The following is a 20,640-nucleotide window of genomic DNA, read 5'->3' on the forward strand; positions in this document are numbered from 1 at the left end:
ATTATATGCGCACTATAATGTTTACTTAGCACAAACGAGTAGCTCTGGGAACGATAATACGTGAACATCATGGATGATCTTGCAAAAGGACAGGAAAATTTTGATTTTTCGTCTTCAGCAGCGTCTCCTAAAGATTCAGACACCGAGGTCGTTATTCACAGAGATGTTTTAGACTCATGGTCGAATCCAGATGATAGAATTAGTACGGAATTGGAGAAGAAAACCGAACATGGCTTCGAAAATTTGGTTAATACCTTGAGTGTTGAAGAACAGGATCACATAGAGTCTGTCGAATATGCTGCTGGTGTTGATGAAAAATACGAGAATAAGGAAGGGATTGTTAAGAGAGTGTTGTTAGATTTCGAGGAAGGAGTTCAACGTGAAGATACGATAACATCAGTAGGATTTGACAATGATGAGAAGACACAAGAGATAGAATTCAGACACAGATTTTCACAACAAGAAGAACAGCAGTACCAAGCACAACAAAAACAACTACAACGACAAGAGAGGGTGGGCTATTCGAATGAAGACACTAGAATACCAAAAAGTAACTTTCAATCCTTAAAAACAATGGAATCAGAAATGCGATCATACCAAAAAGACCCGCATGGAGATGTTCCACAAATCACGAAGGCTTCCTCAGAGGAGAAACTTCATGATGGTTTGAAAAGTAAGTCTACAGCGTCTTATTATTTCTCAAGCTGATTCTCTCAGAATATGAAAGAAATTTCAAAAAATCTACATTTTAATTTCAGAGCTGTCATTCATGAGGTACTTCACAGCAGAAGTTTTCAGTGGAAAGCTGATGGAGCTTGAAGAAGAGAAATACACTGAAAGACGCCAGAAAGTGTACACGTTCATGAAGATTCCGAGGGAATTTGAGAAGGTAAACTGCAAATTAAAACAGCACATGATCATTATGTCACGTCTTTGGGAAAGAATCTTTGCTTTCATGGTACCTCTCTCTACCTGGTAGTCAAAAAAATCTGTCAGACTAGCAGGAAAGCCTGAAGGAATCGTGGCAGGTATCATTCAACAGAGTACAGGGTCAGAATCAAGAACAGCTGTTTGCCAGTGCAATTCAATCACCAGTAGCAAAAATGTTGATTTAATTCTGGAATTGCCTGTGTTTGAAGTCTGGAGTAGTTTGTATTAAGTCATAAATTCCACTCAAGGATCCAAGGTACTTGCATTATTCCAAGTTTTTTCAGATAAAGTTTTTCACATGCTTTTCATATAACTTCCACATAGCAAATTAAACAAGTATATCTAGTTTTTCATATGAAACTAGACTAGGCCTAGATTTTTGCAATAAGGGTGGTTTGAATCAATATCAGTATCTGGGCAACTGCCCACCTACCCCTCCCCTAACCCAACAACAGTCAATTGATGACAAGTTAAGGTTAATGTTGGTTTAGGGGAGGGGTAGGTGGGCAGTTGCTCAGGTACTGATATTGATCTAGTGGTTCTATATATACAGATCCTCACCTGATTCATCATAACAACTTGATTTTACTCTAAGTTCAATTTTCTATTTTTCTTTTTTGCAGTTGATGGTGTTTGGTTTTATGCTGTGCTTGGATTGTTTCCTTTTCATGTTTACATTTCTTCCAGTTCGTTTGGTTGTTGCTCTGTACAAGATCATTACAGGGCTGTTATTTTGTAGAACGTAAGACAAGAGCTATGCTTATTTACCTTTCATGTTGGTGAATGAAAAAATCTGTTCATAGCAGTTTCATATAAGCACATGAGTGAGCCACATCAAAAATGACTACACTTCAGAGAAATTGAAAAATTTAGCCTTAATTTGATTCACAAGCTGTTGCATATCTTCTTTAAACAATATCTGTCAAACTTCTAGCAGTGCTCATCTCACAGGTTGCCATTCTTGATATTTTCATCGCACAGATCACGGATGCTACAGCCTGTCCAGATATGTGATTTGTTAAAAGGCAAGTCCTCATTTTATTTCTATGGCTAATTTTGTCTTTTTACTTGATGTATATTGTGCATCTGACAAAAACATCTCCTTATATGAGTCTGAATCATTTACAGGATCGATTCTTGTGACCTGTTGGTTGCTTCTGACCCATGTGGACTTTTCAGTGTTGTATCACACCGTCCGTGGACAATCAGTCATCAAACTTTATGTCATTTACAACATGTTAGAGGTGCAGTTAATAAAAATCGTCATAGTTATTCTGATAGGCACTACTTAAGACTACAAGCAGTCCCTTCTTTTTGGCAAAATCCATCATGCAGGTCAGAAAAAAATCAATGAAAAAAAATTGATGCTAGTGCACAGCACAGAAATGTGGGTGTGATGCATATGAAAAGAAGATAGTTCTGTTCTCTGGGCTGACAACAATTTTTTCACTGACTATTTGTGATTTGGGCAATTGACTTTGCAGAAAAGGAGAGAGTGCTTGTAGATTAGTACTACTGTTGGAATCAAGGTTAGCCTGACTCATTCTTGATGTAAGATTTGATTTTACAATTTGTTTAAAGAATATATAAAAAAGGGAAAGTAGGTGAAACTTTTCAGGTTTTCAGTTCTTTTGCCATAAAAAAAAAAAAAACAGAAGATGCTGATGCAGGCATGGATTAGAATGCCAATTTGCTTTTAGCAAAGTTCATTGTAAAGGGATAGTAACATTCTTTTCTTATTTGTAACCACAGATTGCAGACAGGCTCTTTTCGTCAGTGGGCCAAGACATATTAGATGCTCTCTTCTGGACTGCAACAGAACCAAGAGACCGGAGAAGAGAACATATTGGGATAATTCCACATTTTGCAATGGCTGTAGTTTATGTGTGTATCCTACACATGAATCACAAATTTTTTTCTCAGTGGATTTATTAGGGCTCTCTTGCTTTATAATTATCCCCTGCCACATCCCTCTTAAACAAATAAGACAATAAATCTCTTCGGGCATTTTTGATGAGGAAACAAGGAGCCCCAAAGGGCTAAAGGAAAGCCCCCTTGGGGAAGGAGGAAGGGTAAAGAAACATCTGGAATGATGGAACGGACCAAATAAAGTGGTCATATGGCAACCAAATGACAGTCAACAGCTAGCCAGTTGCAGCATGTAGGCCAGGGGCTAATCAAGTTTATCTCTAGGAATATGAACCAGTATGTAGGTCAGCAAAGGACCACATGACAATATGTGCTGTTTCAGATCAAAGACACACAACCGTTTGTAGCTGTTTGCCTTAATTCTTTTAGTTTTCCATGCTGTGTTGGTACTGTTCCAGGCCATCTGTCTCAATGTCGCTGTGAACTCACACAACAAAGCTTTGTTAGTAATCATGGTGTCAAACCAAGTAAGAGCATTATTGGTGTAGTTCTTAAGATTGTTTTTGTGGAAAATGAAGTGGTTTGATATTTAGCACACAATTGGGATCAGCTAAACACAAATGAGACCAAGAATTGATTGTTGACAACAATGCTAGTCGCAAGCAGGCAACTTACTGAAAGTCTTTTTATAACTCAACTGGTGATTGTTCAGGAGCAGCTATATGTTTTAGTCAAAGAAGCAGAGGTATCAAAGGTCTTGATACCGTTGTATTTTAGTTTTTTCGCTGTGAGGGCAAAGTTTTATGAATCAAACTTTTTAGGGACCCAATTGTGCCATAACGCAATTGAAACAAAGAAGGTAATTGTCATTTGTCTCCTGTGTAAAAAATTTATATGTACTTTTGGACCCTGCTTTAGAGGCCAGGGCCCTAGCAGGCTAATTGGTGACCAGAAATAGCAAGAGAAACTTAACTTAGTGGCTACAGTTTTTTTTTCTCAACAAAGCCTTTGGTGACATTTATTCTTCTTGACTGTTGTAGTTTGTTGAACTGAAAGGAAGTGTTTTCAAGAGGTTTGAGAAGAACAACTTGTTCCAAATGGCATGTAGCGGTAGGTGTTTGAAATTGCCATCTTCTCACCTGGTAATTTAAATAGATAAATAAGTGCCAAACAATAATTAAGCTGGGAAATATGCACAATCCTGAGTTTTCAACCAGTTAGTTACAAAACCGAAGCTTAGTTATCCCTTGCTGGAGGTTGTTTACATGTATTTATTTGAATTCTCATATGTAAGCTCCTTGGTGGTATTAATCTTTGATTACTTATTTTTGGTTTCATGGCTCTCCAGTGAAGAGCTCTCTTTAATTCATTCTATGGTTGGAATAACATTCAACTGTTGTTCCCTTTTGACCATTTGGATAGATGTCTCTGAAGGTTTTTTTGCATTTCTTATTGAGTTGTTTTTCTAAGATTAACTTTTTTCCATACACAGATATTAGAGAAAGATTTTACTACATTGTGTTGGTGGTGATCGTCACGCTTAGGAATTTAACAGAATTTAATTGGAACGCTGGTGAGTGTTATGGAACCTCATTGAAAGGAACACGTTGGGGAGTAGAGCTTTTTTCATCTTTCCAGCCACTTAGTAACTTTTGTTATTTTCAGAACACTTATATGTTATCTGTCCATATCTGTTGGCTGTGTTGTCTTCGGAGTATTTTGTGGATTGGATCAAACACGCTTTTATCACAAAATTCAACAGTATTCCTGTAGAGGTATGTCACGTGCACAGTTTTTTCCGATTTTTTTGTCAACAGTCCGGCATTTGAGTGATTTGCTACATTGCTTTGTTTGATTGGTTACAAAAAACTTGTATTCTGAGTAGTTAATCAACCATTGGGATGAAATGAAACAACAGTCGTAACATGGGCATTTTTCCGCACTTTACCGGGTGCCCTTTACAAGTTTCTTTTCTGTTAAAGTGTTTTGGATTCTAACAAGGTGGGAAGGGTGACCCGCATTGAACTTTCATCCTACCCAGGGAGAGTAACGGTAAGTCAGCAGTTGTCGATAAGAACGGGAACTTAACTTTTGTGTTACTTTGTCTTTTACCTTTTCTAACTTCCGTTAGGTTTACTGCGAATATAGAGCTCTCCTTGCTGAAGATGCGACTTCAAGTCGACAGAAGAACGTAAGAAAACGGAACAGTATTTGTTTCAAAAGTTTCCTAAAAACTTAGGAAGGATCCGCTTTAGGAATTTACTTTGAGGACTGTAGAGCGATTTTCAATTGAATGTCGAAAGTAAACCGTGATTGGATTGGTTTGCTTTCATTCGCTCTATGATTGGTCCAGAAAACACGCGCCACTTTCTCGACCAATCAGATTCAAATTAAAACCAATCGGTCAATCGCATTTTCCCGCGCTTCAAGCAGTTTTTATCTTTTTACTCTGAGTTCCTATTGGCTCTTCAGTCTTTTTTTCCTGTGTTCTAATTAGCTGTTATGATTACTAAAGTTTTGGTTTTGGTTACTTACTCGGGCTGGTAGGGAAGGAGGGTTTTTTTTGCTTCGCATGAAAACACCTCCTATAACTCTATACATTTATCTTTTTATTTTAAAAGGCTCACAACGATCATTTCGATCTCGTTTCTCGTCGAATGGGTTTTATTCCTCTTCCACTGGGATCACTGGTGAGTAGCTTCAGAGAGAGGGGTGAAGGGAGGGTAAGGTAGGGATACTCCCTTTTTATAACCGACAGGGTGGGGGCCAGTCGTTCTGCCGATCCCAAGGTTCCAGTTTCTCGTGTAAATCTTTAATTAAGTCGTATGTTGGACCCCGAGTTTTTGTGGTAATCAGAGAGTGTGCAATGAAAAACGCCTGAAAGGATTTTGTTTTATGGATTTTGGGGCAAGGTAAGTCAGAGATCCTTTCGAATTGAAGTACTCTTTGTTGTGCCAAAAAAAAAGGGAAAAAAAATGTTGTCATAAGAACGGGACATTAAGCACCTAGAACAAATCACGAAGGCGACGGCAACGAGGACGTAGCAAAATAAAATATCTAATGAGCAGAAAAATAGTTTAGCACGTGCGTTTAAAAACCTTTTTTTCATGAGTGACCAAGACAGAATTTCTCCTTACAATATCAATAGAATATCAACCAAATAAGTGATGAGAATAAAGAAAATATCAATATGGGGATAATAAGTTGATCCAATACTAAATACTCTGAACTAACATAAGAATTGTTTGGTTGACAATAAGGAGAAATTACAAATTTGATCTAGGAGTTAAAGGTTAACCACCCACCCCCCGGTGAAACAACAACGTGAAATCCTAGATCGCAATGAAGGCTTGTTGGTATTTGACAGTATGTTGTGATGATGTTTTCAGGTTATTAAGGAGGTGGCCCAGTCTGTCAAGATACATGGCTTGGGTGGAATTGTTCTCATGTTGGCCACATTTGTCTTGTAAGTAACGTTGTACAATCAACATGGCTCTCACTATCATAACAAAATACTGTAGAAACGTAAATGTCCGTGGTGAGGTGTTCTGCTTCGCGACTAAAAACTGGTGTCAACGATTTTTGCACAGTGGTAGAATCTGCTATATTCAAACGGACAAGTAGACCACCAAGTCATTCCCTATAACGTTGAGAGCGCAGATATTCGCCTTAACCCCTTACATCCTCTCTTTTTTAAGAGACAAAATAGTTTTTCTTAGGAGCAAATATATTTTTGATCTAAAGCTCGATCTAACTTGCCAACTAATTTTCCATTGACAGCCTTATGTCAGTGAAAGTGTTAAACAGCATTATATTTCTCGGCAAAGCAACTCAGTACGTGAAACAGAAACAGGACCTGGAAACTAACAACAGACAACACAGTAACCAAGCCTCGACACAGAAGCTCAAAACCCAGGTCTCCGTGACTTTGTTGGATTCTGGCCAGTCTTCGAGTACTTCGTTAGTTGGAGAGAAACAAGATACAGGGCCGCGGAGAGCTGGTGAACAGACTAAACAACGCGCCAAAACACTAGCAGAAATTGATAGATATACACTTTGTAGTAAAGAGATAGTTGTATTCTAAAATGATCATAGCTCAGTATGAGTGATCCCACAGGAATGTGGGATTTGTTTTATTTATTTATGAAATTCAAATCCAAACCCTTGTTGATTGATATATATTAGTAAATAAAAATAATAGTTGAACATCAAGCTCTTCCTGTCATGTATTACACTAATGACGCGCTGAATTTCGATACTTGTCTCTGATTGGTTGAAGCCTCAACCAACCACTAACAACAAATAACTCTCTCTCCACCATTACGTCACCAAAATGAAATTTTACGAATTAAATGCCGCGCGCCCTTGCAGATGTAGAATTGAGAGAACAAACAAAGACGTAATACCAGTGCAAGATTTCTCAAGGTGCGCCATTTGCTTTCATCAAGTCCGTTCTCCAGGTCATCCTGATAGAGAGCCAAGACCATACCTGTGCGAACCACCTCTCGGCCCTGAGGGATCTTGGTACCAGACCAAACTCGTCCGAGTCTACACTTATGTTCATCACGTGCTATTTTGCAAGGCGTAGTACTGAAGGGACGAATCGTGTAACAGCAAAACCTTACTTTTGTGACATTTGGCGATTATCACTTCGTCCAGCTCCTACTACGTTGCGTTTGGGTTCTGTGACTGCTTAACTTCTCGAACTTGCCGCGAATACGTCCTCAGTCCTTTGCTTTCGCTGATCGTGCGAATTGCTGTAAAACACCGTTAAGGACTATAAGCAAATAAACAATCTTATGCGGGTAGATGACGACGAATGAAGAGTGAATTATAGGCCACACCCCAGTTAAGGAGGAATTTCCCACCTTCAGTATGTTGTTTCAAAGGAGAGAGGGGGGGGGGGGGCGGGGGGGAAAGGGAGGTTAGGAAGCCAAAGAGCAGTCAAAACAGTACAGTCCCTTTATCAAATCTGGGCTATTAAATTAACATATACCGTTAGGTTCTTGTAAATTGTCCACACCACTTATGCTGTATGGTGAGAGGAAGCATACTTCACAGATCAGTACAGCATTTCAGACAACGTTCAGACACTACCCTCCTAGTCTTCAACCCCTACCCGTGGTAATAAGGAGGACCCGGCTCCCACCCAAAGATCCTGCCTTAATATTCAGACGCCTCTTTACGGAGATGAATTAAGAGCGCAAGGAAGTGAAGGTATGGTTAAAGAGGCTCATGTTCCTTTTTCCTATGGTCCCTCGCGCGTTGTGTTCGTCACCAGTCACTCGCGCTCTGTGTCGGTTGTTTCCACACGCTCAACATTGTGATCTCAAAACGCTTAAGTAGGAAACCGCTGCTTATTCCATGCAAACTCCATAAACAAGGATACGATAACCATGGGTTTCCCCTGCAGGATATAACCATGTGCATCTCTGAGAGCCTTTTTTGCCTTCTCTTCACTCGGTAATGTAACAAAAGCTTGGCCCTTCATGCGACCTTCTTTCATCAGCCGGATGTCAAATCTACAGCAAAACAGAGCAGTTTTGATCCACATAGAAAAACAAACTCCATACTTGTATTAACAGAAGGTGGAGCAGAATACGTGGCGTTATTTTTCCTACTCTGAATAATTCAACGTCATTTCATTTCGATTGAGGGTCGTAGAATCAGAACAAAAGCAGCCACTTTGAACAAAAAAAAAGTTACGAGACAACGAGGATTTAAAAGAAAAAACAAACAAACAAAAAAACAAGTAACCTGCCTAAAGCGCAGGAAAACGCGAGTGACCAAGTCCCTATTAGTTTTAGTTTTGATTGTGATTGGTTGAGAAGATGGCGCGATATCTTTAGAGCAATCACAGAACGAAGTGAAAATCCCTGATTACTCTGTTACTCTACCGCAACTTTATCAAAAGAGCAAGGAAAAAAAATCAAAGGTCAACAGTGATTTCTCAAAGGCTGTAATCGAGGAATCCAACAAAAGATTACCGATCTGGTCGATTACTGTAATTTCATTGAGACAGAGTTTACATCTAGTATGGTAAAATTTACTGAGGAAACTGATCGCCCAGCCGATCCAAGACATACCTCAAGGGTTTAAGTATGAGAATAACAAACAAAGTCTGACCCTCTGAGATAACCTCTCTCAGCCATTTCTACATATTCACGTAGATCCAAGACATACCTCAAGGAGTTAAGTATGAGAATAACAAACAAAGTCTGACCTTCTGAGATAACCTCTCTCAGCCATTTCTACATATTCTCACGTAAATAAGAAGTTTCATTTCCATTCAATACCTGTCTCTCTCTTCTTCCAGATTGATATCTATGTATCGACCAAAAATGTACTTGAGATCCTAAAAACAAAATTAATTCACCTTAGCACTCAATTGATTCTAAAACATGGACAAGAAAATTAAAATCTGTCGCGGAAACCAAATGTAATTATATTTCGCCTCACGTTTCATTATTAGCTATAGAAAAAACTGAAGAAGTCAAATCTAAGCGTCGAGGACAAGAATTGTGAAATGGAGATCAACATTTATCACAACGGCCATAAAGAAAGGAGGAGATAACACAAAGATCCAATCAGAAATCCAGTAAAAATACGCAAACGGCCTGAAGCAGAGTTACATTTGGTGTTGGGATTCTATCTGATTGGTTGAGAGGATGAAGTACGAAGACAACTTTTACACTCAATTGAAAACTGCTCTTAACCCTTTGACTCTCGTGAGTGACCAAGACGGAATTTCTCCTTACTATGTCTATACAATATCATGCAGACAAGTGATGAGAATGAGGAAAAATATCAATTATGGGATTACTAATTGATCTGATACCAAATTCTCCAAAATAGCATAAAGAGAATCATTTGGCAGACAGTAAGGAGAATTACTAATGAGATCTTGGGAGTTAAAGGGTTAAACAGACAAGAGCAATAAACTTCAGTTGAAATACCTGGGATCTTTCTTTATGTATTTACGCAGTAATTCAAAGGGAGAGTCAACATTCGGCAATTCATGAGCGTGCTTGATTAAAAGTGGCGATAAATGCCCATAAATATCAACATTAATGAACAGGCGAATCCCTTACCTTCTCTTCGACTGTTTTTGCCAGATTTTTAATGTAAAGCCTGCATGTCGGATCTCCGGGTGTATAATTCTTGAAAGCAGAAATCTCCGGCATTTCTGCGCAATAAAACCAACATGAAGTCATTAGGCACACAGAGACGTAAGAAGGAGTTTACAGAAGTAGTGTTGATGAGGAGGGAGGAGAGAGGGAAACGGGAGGGGGCATGTCCCCTCCCCCCCCCAAATTTTCCAACTGAAATTTCAAGGTATGTCAGGTTGTTAAATTATTATAAATTACCACTCCTTACAAAGATGAACGTCACATGTATCACAGGTGAGAGCGTGTAAACATCAACTAAAACTTGATTTTTTTACCTTTGGTACTTATTCTGTTTCTGCGCAGTTCGGCGGATGAGATAAATTCGCTACTTTCCTCAGAAACAGACTCCTCTTCCTCTTCTTCTTCTTCAAGTTCATCCTTGTCATCTTCAAGATCCGCTGGAGGCTCAAATCTACCAAACCCTTCTGACTCTGGAGGCGCAACAGCTGTGGACGGAAGTCAAGGGCATGTAACAAGTAACAAACTGGCTGGGTCTCTGATCAAGCAATTTCATAGCTAACTAAAAGATCGTGGACTAATTCACTCGCAGCCACTAGTCAGCGTATTCCGAATGACTGTCGTAAAGCCGAAACCAAAGTAATCGCAACGACCAATCATTATGTGATTCGCTCAGGTTGTCGAAACGTCAGTCACCACTATATCGAAAATAGTCCTTTTCAGAACCGACTACTCTCACCCGGACGATCAAAGTACACGATCAAATGTTACCCCCTTGTTCCAACCATTTAACTATATATCGAATAATTGGGCTTGTTTCACTAAAAATCCCCTTCTAGAACACATCAAACGAGAAACTTGCATAATACCTGTAGCCTCAGTATATGCTGCAGATTCAAATATATTTGAGATGGCCTCTATGAGCTTGAACTCAATCCTCTTTGGTTGGCCGGAAGGCTGTTCAAATGCTTTCTCTACAGGTATTTGTTTGGTTGAGGAGCTTGCCTTGACTTTCTTGGCTGGTGGTTTTGATGTTGGAAGGTTTACTTTGGGTCTTTTCTGAGCACTTTTGCCTGGTTTGGAAGCAGACATTCTTTGGGCATGTTCCGCCCTTTCTTTCGCTCTAAAATTGCAAAAAAGTCCTTAATGACCCAAAAGAAACTGAAATACGCATCTCCGTACATTCTGACAGGTTCTTTCTCTAGCGCACGCTAAGGAACTATTGTCTGTGGCGACTAGCTTAGCTCTAAACAGGGGCTCTCTGACTGATTGTTATGATATTTCTCAGTTAGTTCGTGCGCTATGATCGGTCGATTTAGCAGGCCGTATTTCACAGTACGGTCCGCTAAATTCAACATTTAGGTTGAATTCAAATCTTCCCCCTCTGCTTGAACCCGGAGATGTAATTAATCTTTCACTAAACTCGTTTTCTCGGTCCGTATTGTAACTTATGGAACCTTGTTTTTTCCACTAACATTTATTGCCCGCTCACTTCGCGCTTGGGCGTACATCCGAACGGAAAAAAACTCCGTCTGTAACTTGAAGTACGAACCTCGAACTCAGTTGGTTAGAGGTATGTCTTAGTAAGAGTGCGCATTGCCTTCTGGCTGCTGTTTTCATCTCATCTTTCCCCACAATTCCCACAGAGTCCATCACTCTGATCACCAAGCCAACAAATGGCCCAAGTTATCGGTGTGGAACAGACTTTTTGCGAAAAATTGCGTAGCTTCAAAACACAAATGCATGATTAAGTCTTACACCACATTCCACAAAAACAGCAACTACATATAACCTTTTCTCCCTTTCTTCTTCATCGCTCTCTAACTCGGACTCGTCGCTGGACATAGATCTGTCGTCATCTGAGGAAGCCACCTGCGGTGCTTCTGGTACTTCACCTAACTTGAAAAACAACAGGAAGCCCATGACTGCTGAGTTTCAAAGTAATTGACACAGCTATTTTTTCCTTGAGGTAAACTTGTTTCTTTGTTTGTTTGCTTTTTGGAGTTTCAGACTTTCCAAAAGCTTTCCCTACAACCAAATGCTGTACTAAGTTCCAATAAATAAAATCATTAACCTTTAATTGACAGAGACTGGACTCTTACTTCTTCATTAAAGAAATGATTTCTCACAAGGGGAGCCAAGAGAATCTTAAGTAGTTAACTCTAATTAATAAATTTATTGTACTTAGATTGACAGAGACTGGACGCTAGCCTCTATGTCAAATAAATAATTTTTACACAAGGGGAGTCAAGAGAAACTCACATGCAGCACTGTAGATACTTACAAAGGGTGGGGTGGGGGTAATTTGTCCAAATGGAGCAGGAAGATTCATTTTGTTCATCAGATGCAAAACCTAGGAACAAAAATATTAAAAATGAATACTTACTCCCCTAAACAACAAGAAAAAGTGGCAACTCACACTCAACAGTTGAACTGAAGCTTGAAAATTTACATCTAATTCAGCCTCCCAGATGGTACAAACTTAAGTTTAGAACAAAGCAAAATCAAATTTAGAAAACTTTGAAGCATAAATTTAAAACTAATAAACAACGATGCTTGGGAAAACAATTGAACATCATGATATCATTTTTCCAGAAGTTATGGCAACAATGGAAGAGGAGTAGTTCATAAACAATTAACTGCTAATGCTAATCAATCCTTTAACTCCCACGAGTGACCAAGAGAGAATTTCTCCTTACAATATCAATACAATATCAATCAGACAGGTGATGAGAATAGAGAAAAATATAAGTTTGAGGATTTTCTAATAGATCCAGTACCAAATTCTCAGAACTAGCATCATAAGAATTGTATGGCAGACAGTAAGGAGAATCACTCATGAGATCTTGGGCGCTAAAAGGTTAAGAAATAGATTGCATGCTGCTGTGCCTCTATTCAATAATAGGTTACAGATGATGCTCAATTGTTTTTAAGAACAAAAGAGATGTGTTACTGCAGCTGTTCTTGCCACATTGACATCTTCTGTGAAATTTTAATGAACAGACCCATGACAACTTGGAATCTATTTGTTTTATACATCAAAGAAAAAAACACTTTGTCCTTCATTACTTCATAACAAAGAACCAATCAAATGTAGCTTACAATATAATTTGATACTCATACCTGGACATAAAATTTTGGAACACATGCCAATGTGTGGGCGATGTTGGTGAGAATTGCAGTGTTTACTGGAGGGTAGACATAGTGAAGACTTGGGTTGCAATTGTACTTAATTCTGGAACAAAGAAACTATAATTTAGTTATTCTAAAATACTTTAAAGCTAAGGCAAATCAAACAAACCTGCTCAGCTCGTAATAATGAAACATCAATTTAATAATTCAAACTGAATTTCTAGACACTGAAATCATGTTCAAAAAAATATATATAAATCTATATTTGTACCACAACATTGAATACTAGGTCTATGATTTCCCTCCATACAATCAGGAAGAAAAATTTAGCTTAAATAAGAAAGTGTGAAACACGAACATTTAGGTTTAATTAATAGCTCCAAAAAAAGTAAAAAAAAGGTAATAATGACTGTCATTTGACAAAAGCATACCAACTTTCACATACACATGTAAGAAGTATAGTTTTAATGCTTAAAAGCCTCTGCAATTTATCAATATCAACTTTAAAAAAATCTACGATACTAAAAATAAATCATTCTAACAAACTAATGTCTGCATCAATAATCAAAAAGAATTTTGACAAAAGGTCTATAAAATAAAGTGAAAAAAACTTACTAGTGAAGTCTTTGTTCAGAAACATTTAAAAAAAACAAATTGTGCTTTTTGATGAGAGAGCTTTCTTGAAAACTAAGAGAATAAAAATATTATTTGAAAAAAAGAGCACACCAAATGGAAATTATTTTAAACAATATGTCTGGAACAGTATCCTCCATGAATTAAACATACAGGAATTGATAATAGACTAGTAATTAGAAGCCAGACACGTACGTGCATCTTAAATAACCTAAAGAGAGTTCCTGGTTATGATAAAAACCAACAAAAGGATCATCCATAAAAAAATAAATACAATTACTCTTAATGGCCTTTTTTTTATATATTCAGGATTGGTTCAGATTAATGATCACTAATAACTTTAGACATAATGGCTCCCTAGGCTATCTTCCATTATCGTTTTTGTTCGAAAATTGACAATCAAATGAAAAAAAAATTACAGATGACCATTTAAGTGTCAAAAAGTGAAAAGGTGACTGTAAACAATATATCAGCCTTGACAAGTTGCATTCATTGCTTTTATCTCTGTTGTCCTAGCTACTAAAGCATAAAACTTTAAATTTCACCTCTGTCGCTTATTCTGTACAAATGAAAGCCAAACTGTCTGTGTACCAACAATCATGCGGAGACATGTACATTTGTAACATCAATAAGAAAAAAAAGGTTTAATTAACATGTAAATCAAATATTTAAGCCATTATCTTAGCAGCTGAGCTGCAATTTTTAATTGACAATTGCAGAAATGAAGCCTACAGTAAAATTTAGGCTTGGACGGGATTTGAATCCGTGCCTCTAACAAACCAGTTGGGTCTTGCTACCAACTAAGCTAAATAACAGCCACATGTTGGGAACAAGGCAAATTCATCACTGATTACTACTGAACCAACAATCAAAAAATAGTGACTGAGAAATTCTGATTAGCATAATATTTACTAGGTTTGTCATACCCTAAACTTGGTGCCATGCCTTGTGTGTCACCAGACTTCACTTTAACTTTGCTACCAGCTTGTTCTGTCTCCAATTTTCTTGTTTCTTTGTCATCGTTTTTGTTTTCATCCAGTGCTATTGAAGGGGAGACCCTTAAAATTACACAGTCAATAAAACAGTTTAACCCTTTAACGCCTAAGAGTGACAAGCATCTCAATTCTCCTAACAATAACACCCCTGAATCACACGTTAAGGTCAAGACAAGAAAGGAAATGATAATCAACTAAAGAACCTCTTGATTGTTAGACAAATTCTCCCTATCAGCACATTAGGAATGTATAGAGAACAGTATGGAGAATATGCATTCTGATGTTAGGGTGTAAAGGGTTAAGTTTGTATCTAGCAATGTTCAATTTACAAGTTTGAGAGGATAAAGTAGTTTGCAGTTTCCATAGTATTCATTTATTTTCCACAAAAGATTCACTTACCCTTCCCTTCATTTTATTTCATCATGATCATTATAATGAAACAAAGACAGTGCCATATATTATATTACTAAAAACCTCTTTGATTCAGACAACATCATACTGTGAGGCACCAAAATTTTACAAGAGTTAAATTTTGCACTTTGGCTGCTTTTTGTCCTATGCTGAAAAACTTTTTTGGGATATACACTGTACCTGAAGTTTTTGCAGGGAGCTTTAATTTTTTTAAATTTGTTTTTAGTTTAATCAAGCAAAAGAACAAAACGGGCCAAAAAGCTGATTGCCAAATTTTTTCAAATTATTGAATAACAGAGAGGAGAGCTAAGGAGACTATCATACACCAATACGTTAAATTCATACCAGTTTTCTGTAAATTTTTCTTTGTTTAACCACAGTCATGATAAAAGTGAAAAAATTAAAAGCAAAATGCGAATCAAATCAGCCTAAAATCATTCTGACCAAGAATTAATTTTCAATTACAAGGGATACAAGGTGAGTTTCTGTAAGTCTGAAGGTGGGATATTTTTGCAGCTATTTGTTTTGCTGGATTTTACAAGGACAAGTTTTGGTGGATCAGGTCAAAGTGTGTCTGCTGGTGGGAGGGTCAAAAATGTTCTATATATTATCATGACTGTAACTTAATACAACACAGAAATTCCAAATAGCACAAATTTACCTGCTACACTGTTGAGCTGCAAGGTGTTCATGATGAGGTTTAGCGTACTCTACTGTCAATCGGCTGCCAAGAACCTCAGACTGGTGTAACTGAGAAATAGCCTGTGAAGTATAAAAATGTATAACATATGCTGGGTTGCAGTACCAACTGGCATTTTATTCTAGCAGGAATTAGTAATCTGCCACAACCAGGTATAAAGTTACTGAGACACTGCAAGCTGTAAGAACAATCCTCCTTTCAAACTGCACCACCATTAACAAAATCCAGTCTTCTCTCCCCTTCATATTTAGAGTTAATACATGCAGTTTAAAGAGCAGTTCTGCTGTGCTGCAGGCAAAGTCAAAGGAGGGAGGGGAGAGGGGGGGGATGTAGAAATGAGATGACCAGGATCATGGAGATGTTACTTGAGTTCTTATGGAGTAAAATGTCTTGAGCAGCTAATATTTCCACCAGTTTAAGCATGACAAACAAGAACTCAGAGAGAAACATTTCAATGAATAGATTAGTACCCTTGCACAATTATGATTATGTACATGCAGGTAAAGTCAAACCAAGTGGTCCATCCAGCCTGAGCCTATATTGGTTTTTCATAGCATGAAGTCACTAAGAGTTTTACTACTACCCTGTGGATGGGATGCCACTTCATTGCAAGGTTACCCACCCCCCCCCCCCAACATTTCATCAAGTTTTCCTGACAATTCACCAGTTCTCATTTACAATCCAGAGTGGGAAGAGGCAATGTGAAAGTTAAGTGTTTTGCCTAAGAACACGACACAATAACCCAGCCAGGTCTAGAACAGATTAGAACTCAAAGATTCCAGTGTCATGGTCTAGCCTTTTTTCACAGGTTAATGCTTCACATGGACTGTGAAAGACCTATTTATGCCCTCTGCCACTCAACAGACCTGTCCAGGAACAACTGCATCACTGTTTAACCCTAAAGGTTGACTTGTATGTAATTTCTCCCTACAGTATCTCTGCTGAATCACACAATAAGGTCATGACAATAAAAAAATGATAAAAAAAAAATCAGTGAAGCTCTTGATTATCAAACAAATTCTCCGTGTCAGTATCCTAGGAAGTACAAAGAGAACAGTATGGAGAATATGCCTACTGATGTTAGGGTGTAAAGGGTTGAATAAATACAAATAGAAACCTACCTGAGCAGCTTGTGCCTGGGTGGAAAACTCAGCAAAAGCAGCATCTCTCTGAAAATGAAGATCAGTAAACCCAGACATTGATTATCTATCCGTCAGTGTTTGACTTATCTGTAAAAATTTCGCTGTCTTGCATCACTACACATAATATTTTGCTCAATTTTCAGAAATTCACGACATCGATATTTAGAGCAAAACAAGAAAATAAAGCATTTTTAATCTTCGAATTCTTCCACCTAAGCCCATTAAATAGTCACCCTGTTTTCAAGAAAGTATCATCTCCAATTACAAAAAATAAATTCATTGGTTGATCTTAACAGTATGCAGAAAACTTGTCATGTGTCAGTAAATAACTTTTGGCTGTTAAAACGCTAGTGTGAGAGCATGTCAAGCTTGCCTCGATCATTCTCAACAATCGTTTCAGGTTTCTGTTCCATATTTGAGTCAAAATTTAACACAGAAATTATTTAATACTCACCAGTTTTCCTCTCCTTTCCATACATATTACTTCTTTAGCTCCGAAATGTTTTAGTAAATCCGTTTTCTCGTGCACACCGAGCTGAGAGGGCAAATGTCTCACTAACAACTTCGTTGACATGTCGTCCGCCATTTTGAAATGAAGGGCATTACCGCTGACCTTCCTTAGAGGACTTGACATGACAAGTAAAGGATGGTAAGAGTGGTGACGGGATATGAGTTGAATATAATCTGATTAACCCCCCACCCTCCCTTCCCTTCCCACTTAAAACAGATAACAGATGAACAGAAGCTTAATGAAACCTCACACAAAGGTTATGTAGAATTTTCTAAATACTCTTGGTATGTAATTGCCTGGAAATTACTTCATCCTGCATTTATGGTTCTTGTGGATGAACAATTTTGTCTTGAACTCTTGAATTAGGTCTGCAATTCCAGGGCTATGTAGACTTCATAAGCAGTGATATGAATCTAACAAGTGCACATGGGCATATCCACTCCAAGTTTTGATTCATATAATGGCAACAACCATCCCTCCACGCACACACCCCCACCTCCCACCCCTAGCCCACATCTCCTCACAATTTTGTCAGGCACCTTTCATTTTATTAGAATTCAGCTCAGTGGCAAAGCTCAAAGTTCATAAAAATGAAAAATGAATTAACATGCTTGTCAAGTTTCCCTTGTTTGTGTCATTCCAAACTTGCTGGAAGGCAGCTTGAGAGCAGAATTTTGAATCTTTGGTATCTCAAAAAGCCTGCTCTTTGACTTTGTGCATTCAGGCATGCACCGGACAAAGTATGCAAAGACCAGTGAAAGCTTTTGCTTTATTGGGAAACCCCTCCCTCCTTCTCAGAACTAAATATCAATTCTCTACACAGTCTGCTGCACATTTCTTCAAATTTCAGCTCAGATAATTTGTGTATATTTTTCTTTCCTCTCATTTCCAACATGCCAAACATTTTGTAGCTGTTTTTAGGAGAACTTACTCCTTGGTCACTGCAGGGAGTGAAAGGGTCAAAATTCAGCTTAATAATTTAGAGTACATAAATAATCTTAATTCAGAGTACATTCACTCTGATGAAGGGCTAGGGCTCAAAACATCAGCTTTGAAACTCTCTACAGTGGTCAATTTACATTGTCAACTTGGTTGTAATATTAAATTTCGCAGTAATAAAATTAGAGCATGGAGGGTCCACAGCAGAAAAGTTGGAAATCAGTATACTGGCACTTTCTATTTCATTTTTATGTGCTCTCTCATTCCATTCATCCTTGAAAGTAGGATATTGATAAAATTCAATGAAGCATTTTTCACATGTGAGTCCTAGGGTTTAAAGTGCCTGATTTGAGACTTTGTTACAGATCAAAGCTATCCTGCTATTTTCTGTTCATGTGACCAGATTAAAAAAAAAAAATCCCAGCCACTATTAACCCAAAACGTACCCAAATGATCCCGGTAAATTATCCCCCCAAAATGAAGAACTTTGCACTTTGTACCATTCCTAAGTTAAGGCTTGAAAATGTCGCTAAATTTTCACTGCTCAATAAACAGTGAAGCTCCTAAATCAGGAAACATAATTCTCATTTTCTGGACTCAATAATCCTTTTGTCTTTGCTGTACACATTATCTCTGTCAGATGAAAGCTCTTGACAAAAAATAGATCTGTAACTTTGGACAGAGAGCAATACCTCTTCAACAGCCAATGAAACAGGTGTTACTGGCTCACAAGATCCCCAGGTGCAGACAACTTACACCATTCAGCCTCTCATGTGGGCCTAGGTTAAGGTCACTGAGGGTTATACAAATGAAATTATTACTTCTCCCAAGAAGAGGAGAAAGAGCACTGCATGATGAAAACAAATTACAGTGACTATGCAAGAGGATCAGTGAGAGAAACCCCTTGTGCAAGAGGGTGTTGGTCCTTCCATAACACTAAAAACCACTGCAGTCAAGATGGAACCTACTTTGCTAATTGCACTACTCTACAACCGAAAAATGTACAAGCCAAACACCGGATTCCTTCACAATGAAAACATTTGGGGCAAAAGAAAAGATCACAACTCAAACTGTTTATACCCTTTCAAAACAGAAACACTGGGTAATTAGGGAGTAGAGTGTGTTGATTTTGGACCACCATATCTTGCATACTATGTTCAATCCAAAAGTGATGGCAGTTTAATTATATCCAAATTGAAAACCCAAGAATTTAATCACTGATCAGGAGGGACCCTTGCATGCAATATTTCATTAGGAAAAATGACCTAGAGTAACATTGGCACCTTCCCTTCTACAATTTCTTTCAGATTTCCAATAATATTACCTTTGTTGAGGGCAAGGGCTGAAAGTTGAGCTCAAATTGATCATAACTGGCAAAAGCAAAAACCAAAAGGTGGTCACTTTCAACAAAGTCTTACCAAATTATCCTCTTATCATTTCCTTTCACATCTTTGGAAAAGAACATTCAGCCTCAGGCAGTCAAATTCCCACCCCCGAAAAAATGCATTGCAGATGTTTCCAACTGATGTTTCACTTCATATTCCTCTCAGAACAAACATTGTACAAGGGAAGGCTGGTGTAACACCACCAAATTTTACAAAGAGGGAAGCAGAAATAAAGCCTTACTCTGTTACCCCAAATAATTGGGTCAATATGTTTCTCACCTTTCAGTCTAGCACAATACATTATTTTAGACCACTTTCTGATGTTTAGAGGGAACCTTTAAATTTTTGTTGACATTCTTCAGTGACACTTGACTAAACTTTAATATTGTTAATCAGAGTACTGTTGACAAAAAGGATTATCAATTTTCAATTCTGACGGATAAAAATTAACAGATATTGCCATGTATCACAAACCCACTTAGTTTCATGTCTACCCCATTCTGGCTCCAATTTGCCAGGCCACACATAGAAAACCACACTTAGAAAACTACTCTTTTCCTTTGAAAAAAATTCTAGTTCTTTTCATTAAAAAAAATGTTGGAACACCTTCAAACTCACTGAATGAATATTACTTAACACCTTTTCTGAACCAATATCATACAGAACAACCTCACAAGAGGTCTTCTCATTTCACAAATCCTTCTAAATATAATCACACTTAAGATGTAAAGCATGATACCATCCACTTCACTTTGTTTTAACCCTTTATAACAGGTTCCAACTAGACAGGGCACAACAATATGTTCCATTTTTAAAGGTGCAAAGTCTTCTGGAGACATGCTAATTTTTGCATTAATTTTTTCAAG

The 20,640-nt window shown here is 37.9% G+C and overlaps 2 protein-coding genes across 3 annotated transcripts; one reads left to right on the plus strand and one right to left on the minus strand.

The window, feature by feature from the left end:
- The first annotated feature begins 50 nt into the window (after nucleotides 1-50).
- LOC131788437 (transmembrane anterior posterior transformation protein 1 homolog) lies at nucleotides 51-7,011 on the plus strand. The gene is made up of 14 exons (XM_059105529.2): nucleotides 51-673; nucleotides 759-889; nucleotides 1,554-1,672; nucleotides 1,912-1,955; nucleotides 2,059-2,174; nucleotides 2,683-2,818; nucleotides 3,229-3,326; nucleotides 3,840-3,909; nucleotides 4,292-4,372; nucleotides 4,465-4,574; nucleotides 4,931-4,990; nucleotides 5,421-5,489; nucleotides 6,189-6,265; nucleotides 6,580-7,011. Exons 1-14 carry the CDS (start codon nucleotides 70-72, stop codon nucleotides 6,881-6,883), a joined length of 2,019 nt encoding a protein of 672 aa, XP_058961512.2. The 5' UTR covers nucleotides 51-69; the 3' UTR covers nucleotides 6,884-7,011.
- On the minus strand, nucleotides 6,902-20,070 carry LOC131788445 (RNA-binding region-containing protein 3). 2 transcript variants are annotated; one of them, XM_059105543.2, is made up of 14 exons: nucleotides 19,082-19,182; nucleotides 17,394-17,565; nucleotides 16,919-16,966; nucleotides 15,759-15,859; nucleotides 14,618-14,749; nucleotides 13,050-13,161; nucleotides 12,211-12,279; nucleotides 11,719-11,825; nucleotides 10,796-11,049; nucleotides 10,244-10,414; nucleotides 9,891-9,985; nucleotides 9,096-9,154; nucleotides 8,189-8,321; nucleotides 6,902-7,556 (listed from the first exon to the last, which is right to left on the minus strand). In XM_059105543.2, the coding sequence occupies exons 2-14, from the start codon at nucleotides 17,523-17,525 to the stop codon at nucleotides 7,524-7,526; spliced, it is 1,446 nt and encodes a 481-aa protein (XP_058961526.2). In that variant the 5' UTR covers nucleotides 17,526-17,565; nucleotides 19,082-19,182; the 3' UTR covers nucleotides 6,902-7,523. The 2 variants fall into 2 exon arrangements, with proteins under 2 accessions (XP_058961526.2, XP_066028854.1); XM_066172757.1 differs by lacking the exons at nucleotides 6,902-7,556; nucleotides 8,189-8,321 and adding an exon at nucleotides 20,054-20,070 and having other exon boundaries at nucleotides 9,089-9,154.
- Between the last annotated feature and the right edge of the window lie 570 nt (nucleotides 20,071-20,640).

The sequence above is a fragment of the Pocillopora verrucosa genome, chromosome 1 (assembly GCF_036669915.1).
Source record: "Pocillopora verrucosa isolate sample1 chromosome 1, ASM3666991v2, whole genome shotgun sequence".
Lineage (NCBI taxonomy): Eukaryota > Metazoa > Cnidaria > Anthozoa > Scleractinia > Pocilloporidae > Pocillopora > Pocillopora verrucosa.

Bases quoted from the DNA above. Each gene is read 5' to 3' on its own strand.
- LOC131788445 (XM_059105543.2), bottom strand. From the start codon at position 17,525: ATGGCGGACGACATGTCAACGAAGTTGTTAGTGAGACATTTGCCCTCT. The intron at 16,967-17,393 runs GTGAGTATTAAA...CTTCATTTTCAG, and splicing joins TGGAAAGGAGAGGAAAACTG to AGAGATGCTGCTTTTGCTGA. The intron at 10,415-10,795 runs GTATTATGCAAG...TTCCGTCCACAG, and splicing joins AGCATATACTGAGGCTACAG to CTGTTGCGCCTCCAGAGTCA.
- LOC131788437 (XM_059105529.2), top strand. From the start codon at position 70: ATGGATGATCTTGCAAAAGGACAGGAAAATTTTGATTTTTCGTCTTCA. The intron at 1,956-2,058 runs GCAAGTCCTCAT...AATCATTTACAG, and splicing joins GATATGTGATTTGTTAAAAG to GATCGATTCTTGTGACCTGT. The intron at 2,175-2,682 runs GTGCAGTTAATA...TTGTAACCACAG, and splicing joins TCATTTACAACATGTTAGAG to ATTGCAGACAGGCTCTTTTC.